Source organism: Papilio xuthus, unplaced genomic scaffold (assembly GCF_000836235.2).
Source record: "Papilio xuthus unplaced genomic scaffold, Pxut_1.1 DF829567.1, whole genome shotgun sequence".
Lineage (NCBI taxonomy): Eukaryota > Metazoa > Arthropoda > Insecta > Lepidoptera > Papilionidae > Papilio > Papilio xuthus.
In genome coordinates this window covers 704,644-711,936 of record NW_013529082.1, presented here as the reverse complement: position 1 = coordinate 711,936, position 7,293 = coordinate 704,644, and the positions used below count along the sequence as shown (strand labels likewise).

At 48.4% G+C, this 7,293-nt stretch overlaps 1 protein-coding gene across 1 annotated transcript in view; it reads right to left on the bottom strand.

The window, feature by feature from the left end:
• Nucleotides 1–1,691: 1,691 nt before the first annotated feature.
• The window catches only part of LOC106117050 (adenomatous polyposis coli protein), a 31,948-nt gene continuing 26,346 nt past the window's right edge, over nt 1,692–7,293 (bottom strand). Inside the window, exons 14-15 of the mRNA XM_013311126.1 lie at nt 7,235–7,275; nt 1,692–7,147 (exon numbers count right to left, since the gene is read on the bottom strand). Coding sequence (XP_013166580.1) covers nt 2,958–7,147; nt 7,235–7,275 — 4,231 coding nt within the window. The 3' untranslated portion in view covers nt 1,692–2,957. The remainder of the gene's footprint in view (nt 7,148–7,234; nt 7,276–7,293) is intronic.

Here is a 7,293-nt window from a genome sequence, read left to right as displayed (position 1 = left end):
CAAAAAACAATGAGTCAGTAATTTTGCATTTTGAACTTTTATGAGATAAAATAATATCGTAAATTCGTTATAAATATTTTCCATAGTTAAATAGAGAAGCGTTAGTGCGAGGGCAAAGTCTCAGCTGTAAAAATGTGTCAGTAAATTAATATCTAATCTGTAATAGTCTAAGTAAATTTTGATGTGGTGTGTTACTCTTACAATACGTGAACCCGGCTCTAAATACATGTATGTAGTTGTACTAAATTTCTTTCCAAAATGAATATTCTTTAGCGTGTCTAATACATTAATAGACCTATATATAGGCGTTCGCGTTCCAATTGTCATTGTTTGTCGTGTCTCAATGTGAACGCTGTACATAGCCTGTCGCGCCCCTGTCGCCCATTTGTCGCCCAATTGTCGCCAATGTTCCCATCCACGTCATTAGACTATGTATAAGCTTGATAACATAGTCCTTAAAGCAGTTATACCCTTAGCCAATCAGTAAAGTTCCTATCAATCAAATAGCCTTAAGATGTATTTGTTTACATTTTACAATTTTATAAAAGGACTGTATTTTATATAGATAGATTGCATATGTTAGATTTTTTTATTTGTTGATTCCTGAGCAATAAATAGCAAACCAAACAGAAGTATTTAATAAAGTATATATTTATTTTTTATTACTATTTACATAACATGTCTGTTCTTAAAGCAATTCGTTTTATACAAATATATATTTGAAGTGAATCCATGTTATGATGTATTTAATATTTTATACGATTTTTAATAAGAGAATGTTTTTAAATGAAACTACCATTACAATAGTATTAATCGTAGAGACAGATAGATGGCGCTGGCGACTGGGGCGCGTTTTCTTTTATCTCGATGTTTTTGGCGGATTATAATACTTTAAGAGCCAATGTTTTTCTGCGCAACGCTTTTAATTGTAAATAGAAATTTGCTGTTCTTACATTACTTTTATAGTATCTGGGATTTTTGTTTTTCTTTCTGTAAGATAGGATCTGTTGCTTTTAAGGAAACAGCGTCGCGGTTCCGGTGCGGGGGACTCCATATTTTATATATACATTTTTTATAACATATACAATTACCCACATTTGTTACTGATTAAGATGATGTAGTTTTATATATGTGTTTACAAGTTGTAGGTTAAGCATATTGATATAGCCAGTACCGACACTGCCGGCCCCCGCCCGACCGCCGCTGCGATATACCGATCTACCTCTGCATGCCTCCATGAATACAGTAATTATAGTTTTTGTTAATATTTTGTATGTTATATATGAGAGCCATAAATATAAGGGACATAGGTTTTTTCATAGTTGATATGCTATAACAATGATATAACGTATGCATGTTTTCGTTTTAATTTAGAATTGACATTCGAAATCAGAGTTACTTGTATTGGACCATAATTGGCATAATAAACGATCTTAGTTCGAATTGTTGAATTTTATTTATGATCCGTTCTTATATCCTTTATCTTAGAATTATGGTTTGAAGTGAATCAACGGCAGGACTTTGATAGCTCATTCACAGAAACTTGAACTATAATTTTTTTTATTGAATAAGCTAGTAGCGCTTGAGCACAATCTCGCCTGATGTTAAGTGATGATATGGTACGATTGTAAAGTTGAGGACAAAAGATAACAGGATGTAGGAGACAATAAGTGTAAATGAAACAAGAGATATCGAGGTAAATATGATTTATTACCGTCGTCGCATTGCGCATCTTACAACTATTCATATATTCATTTAGCAATCTTGCTTGTCCGTTGTTTATTTGCATCTAAATCGCTGTGGTTACATAAAAGTACATTAAGCTATCACTTACCGATACTTAAAGGAATCAAGTACAAAACTATATAAAGATTGGATGAAGTTTCGTTGAATAAGATCGACTTAAGCCCGAAACTAAATAAATAAAGCATTCCCGCGCTTCACAACGACTGGAATTATTATAATATATTTACCTATCACTAATTAGAGGAATAAATGTTTAATAAAAAGCGAATATAAAATTAAATATAATAATATTGGTTACGATAAACTGTCACTAACTATAGGAAGCCGGTTTCAACTACGGTTACATTGAAGATGCCTAATTTAATTTTAGAAAATTTGCCGCCAAAAAATTTCTACTGTTCTCACTCATATCTAACGTTAACTGACTAGACGTAAAAAAATTAGTACATACGCTCAATTATGCCGTCATTTTTACTATCGAAGCGACGCGACCTCATTTTATATACTAATCATGAATAATTATGAGAAATATACAAAGTAGATGTAATGGTAACCTTAAAAGCTAAACGCATTTCGTGTGATATTTACAATGCTCTTCGTGCCGTTATTTCATAATTCCCGCCGAGAAAACTCATGTTTCTCGACGAAAAATCCATTCGGCTTGCTAATAATTTTGATGTAAAAATTATAAATTGTTTTTATACATAACAGTGGTGTCCGTCAGTCACAACATATAATTTAAATAGGTATATAGGAAAATCAAAAATGTCAATATTACATAATTCTAAGAACTAAATTGCAGTCACTTTCCAGTTGAATAAATGCATAGAAATATAAAGAATAAAAGTAATCATTTATAATTAGACAAAAATCATATGAATTATTAAATAGAAAGCTATAATCATATTATTATTCTAACGTCCAAGCATTTGAGATCGCCGCTCGTCGGGCACTCGAGGGAAGTTTGCATATTGTTTATTGACTATAATTGACGCGCAACTCTTTATGTTTGGATCAAAATATTTCTATAAATTATAATTGCCGGTTAATTATCTTTGAGAAAATTTTCGATATAATAATAGTAAATTATAAGAATGTCACAAAACTACATCATAGAATTAGAATGTCAGCATTTCATGTCAAACGAATTATTACATCAATGTCTATTCCTGTGACGAAAGTCAATATATGAAGGGACGGCACATTTCAATTTACGAAGTCAATTGTCCGCTAAGTTGTCTCCGAGCGTACGGGCGTGTGGTGGTGGGTTTCTTGGCGGAGGTGGCCGGCTGCTGGCCCGGCCTGGGCTGAGTGCTCGCGGGCGTTGGCTTTGCTTTGAAGCTGGGGATCTGTGAGACGCGCATGCCGATGGCGGTCTTCTGCTTGGGCGCGGTCATCTGGCTGAGCTTCGGCTGGCCCTCGAACGTCGAGCTCCTGATCAGCTTGGGCGTGTCTCCCTCTATGGCCACCTTTTTGTCCGCTTTGGTCGGTTTCTTGTCGGTCTTCCTCCACACGTTGGCGACTTTGCTCTCGACGTCCCGCGTCGACTTGGAGGAGAGTGAGTTGACGCTGGAGGTGCTGCCCTGCCGGGAGCCGCGCGCCAGCACGATGGTCTTCCCGCTGTCGTTGCTCTGCAGGCTGTGGTTCGAGGGCGAGTTCTTCATGGCGGGCTCGGGAGGTTTCTTGACCGTCGTCTTGGCAAGTTTGCCGGTGTTGATGCTGGTCTTGGCGAGCGGCGGGCGCGCGCCCCGCGAGTACTGCGGTAGGCGGGAGGGGGAGGTGTGGGGCGCAGCGGCGGCGGTCTTGCTCGCTGTCGCATTCCTCCTGTCGGGTTCCGGCAAGTCCTTCGGCGGCACGGTGCTGTCTTCCTTGGTGAAGGTGCCCTGCCTCGTGAGGGGGAGCGGCTTGGTGGCGGCGGGCGGAACGGCTACGGTTCTTTGTTGCAATGTCTTAGAGGGTGATTTGTTCGATAGTTTTTTGGGTGAGGTGCTAGGATTCGGTACCTTTGTAGGCGGTTTGATTGTGGATTTTGCGCCTATTCTTGCAACGTTGGTCGCAGGTTTGCTCGGGGTGGGTTTCGCGGCGGCCCTTGCGGGCGTCGCCTGCTTTTTAGCGGGCGGGACGCTCCTCCTGTAGGGAGAGATGTACATGGCTTTCTTCCGTCCTCTGATCGCTTTAGGTACATCTTGTTCCTTTTCTCCGGATTCGTTGGAGTCCACGCTCTCGTCTCGTCTCTCCGGTTTAATAATTTTGGGCTTGGGGCGCAATCGGGGCGTGTCGGTATCGGACTCGGAGTGCGCCCTGTCCTCGGAGCAGATGTCGGGTTCGGGTCCGGAGCTGCAGGCGGGCGCGGCGCGGCGGTACGAGGCGGTCATCTCGATGTTCTTCAGGTTGTTGAGGACGCACATGTCGACGGCGGCAGGACTCTCCACGACGGGCAGGTAGTGCCGGAAGCTGCGCGTGTAGGTCTGCATCTGTGTGGAGTTGAGCTCGAAGTCGTCCTCGTTGTGGCCGCTGTCCCCGTCGCCGCTGGGGAGGTCGCGCTCGTCGGGCAGCTGCTGGTGCGTGGGCTCGTTGGAAGACAGGCTGTCGTAGCCGGTCGTCGTTTCCACGTTTTCAAAGTTGGCGTCCTTTGTGACGAATGTGGGCGAAGGCGGTATGTCCTCGCTGAGGGTTCTCGTTCGGAACCTCTCGGCGTCCTCGACGCGCTTCTGTTTGATGGTCTTCTTGGCGGCCAGCCTCCGCTTCAGACTCTCTATGCTGGGGTCGGGCGGCGAGGCGGGAGCGCTCTCCCGCGGCGGGATGTTGTGTATGCTGACGGTTTGCGTCTGATACCTAGCTCTGTCCTCTATTCTCCTTTGCTTGGCGCTCAACCGTCTCCTGGACTTGGGTTCAGATGTCGCGGTGACGTATTCGTCGGACCTGTCGCTTTCGGATTTGGTCCAAGTGACGAAATCGTCCGGCTCGACGATGTCGAGAGCGACGTCGCTCTCGGATACGGTATCGGTAATTGTGTACGTTTGATATCGACTGCTGGATGCTTTTCTCTTCTCCTTCGGGGTGAGATGGTGAGGGTCGCGGTGCCTCCTGGGCGTGGACTCGACGCTGCTGATATCTGAGGGCAGCGGCGTGCACTCCTCCGAGCCGGAGGGTATGTCGGTGACGACGTTCAATGTGTTGGAAATGCACTCGTCGTAGACCTCGTGCGCGGTGGTCTGCTCGATCTCCAAGGTGGAGGTGGCCATCTCGTCGAACAGCGAGGGCGGGTTGACCTTGTCGAGGTCGTGGAAGACGCCGGTGAAGGTGCTGCACAGCGGGAAGTCTTGCACGGGTTGCTTGAAGTCGAACACGATCGGCGTCTTGTCCTTGACGTCGGCGACTTCGGAAGCGATGCTCGCGACGGATATCATGCTGCCTTCCATGTCGATGTGCTCCATCTCGGAAGGCGGCTTGATATTGTCAAGGAGGCTGACGGGAATGTTGTCTAAATGCTCGGAGCTGCCCTGGTGGAACGAGTTGCTGAGCGCTCTTTTAACCATTAGGGCGACCGGTAGGGACTTCTTCCGATTTTTATTTTTCTTTGGCGACTGGGATGAGGGCTCGTCCCAATGGGCCGAGGCGTTCAAGGACAAAAGGCTGCCCAGGTTGGATGGCGGCTTGATGTTGTCCAAATCTAAGGAAGTGAGCGAGGTGACGCTCGCTTCCATCGCGTACGGGGAGTTCTTTAGCTGCGCCGCGAGTCTGGCCGCTTCCTTTTCTATAGCCGACGATATAATGGAATCGAACTTGTGCTCGTTAACATCCAAGTCGAAGGGAGGCTCCACGTTAATCATTATGTCGTCGCCGGGCGCGCCGTCCTCGCTTATGTGGAGTTTCTGATTGTCCAACTTGTCGGTCAAGTCCGGTCTCGAAAATAAGTTGGCGGCTTCGCTCTTCTCCAATAAATCGGGCAGCGCCATATTCGCTTCGACGACCTCACTCCTGATGGAGGAGACCATGTGCACGGAGCCGCTGATCGTGGGGAAGGTGACGTCGTCTGGGCAAGTGTTGTCGTTCCAGGTGTCGGTTCTCTTGGAATGCTCCTCGGGGGCGATGACGGTGTCCGTGGGACTGGCATGCTTGATGTCCGTCCACTGGTGCTTGTTCTTTCGAGTCAAGGTGGTGGCATACTCGTGGTGGGAGCCGTCGTCGCTCCAGGAGCCGTCAAGCACGTCCGCGTACGACTCGTTGGACCTGTTGAGTTCGTCCTTGAGGTCGGACTCTATGGTGGTGTTGGCGGACTTGGGGGCGAGGCACTCGTTGGAGCGATCTATTTCAATCTCGGTGGGCTCATATGTGTTATCGCTGGAGTCGGCGGTGGTGTCGGCCGTGGTGTCGGGCTCGAGGATGTGGTGTGCGTGATGCTGGGGTGGCGAAGATGGTGCGGGAGGCCAGTCACAGCCAGTTGGCGGCGCGGTGTCGGCGAGCTCGTCTGCGGTTGCGCTGTCCGCAGACGGCGCCGGGACGTTTTTTGACTGGGTCTTGGTTTCGCTCCGGGCCTGAGTTTTGCTCTCGCCGGCGCCTCGAGCTATAACTTCCTCCAAAATCGCTCTATCCTTCGAATATTCCTCGCCGACCATCTTTTCCAGCGCCCCCTGGGTTTTGTTTTCCTTTCTACGCCGTCTGTGGGACTCTCTCATCTCCAGACGGTCGTCACTTCTGACCCTCAGCTTGCCTTCGTCGCGTTTCTTCGGCTGGGCCTTGGACATGCCCATGCGCACGCACCGCTCGAACACCTCCTTGTCGGTGGAGCCGAACGACTCGTTGCTGAGCGAGCTGAGGGAGTTGCTCCTCTCGAGCTGCCTTCGCGGGTCCTCCATTCGTGCAGGCAGACTCGGGGGTCCGTCGTCGTAGAAGCGGGAGGTGTGCCCCCTGTAGCGGGACTGCAGCGCCAGCGAGTACCCGGAGGTCTCGCCGTGGTACGAATAGGGGGATCTGGTGAGGTTAAACGCCGCAAAGTCCTGTTCCAATTTCTTGACCTTGCTGGTGGGTTTGATGCTGTAGGCGCCCGAGGCCAGGTTCCGCTCGAACTCGGGGTCCTTGACCGCGGGGCGGTGGTTCGCGATGTTGTCGCTGCGGTCGAGGGACTTGTGGTGTCGGGCGTGGCGCGCGGGGTCCGCCGGCCGCTCCACCGAGTGCGCCTTGCCCTTGTTGCTCTCCAGCGTGAACTTCGCGCGAGGGTTGACGCTCGAGAGTCCGGCTTTCACGGTCTCCTCGAATATTTCCCGATCTGTGGAACCGAAGGAGTCGAGACTGAGCGAGCTCAGGGAGTCGTTCCTGGCCAGCTCGCCGGTCACGGGGAGCTTCGGTCTCTCTCTGCTCGGGGGCGTTTTCGCTTGTAGGCGGCTTTGATGTTTGCGACCTGAAATTAAAATACATTAAGATAAAATTGTTGACATCGTTAAATGCCACACGGCTTACTTTGGATGGGAGAATATAGTGCAGTTACCGGTGTGGTGTTGGTGTTGGTGATGGTGGTGGTGGTGCGGGGGCGGGGGTGGCGGCGGG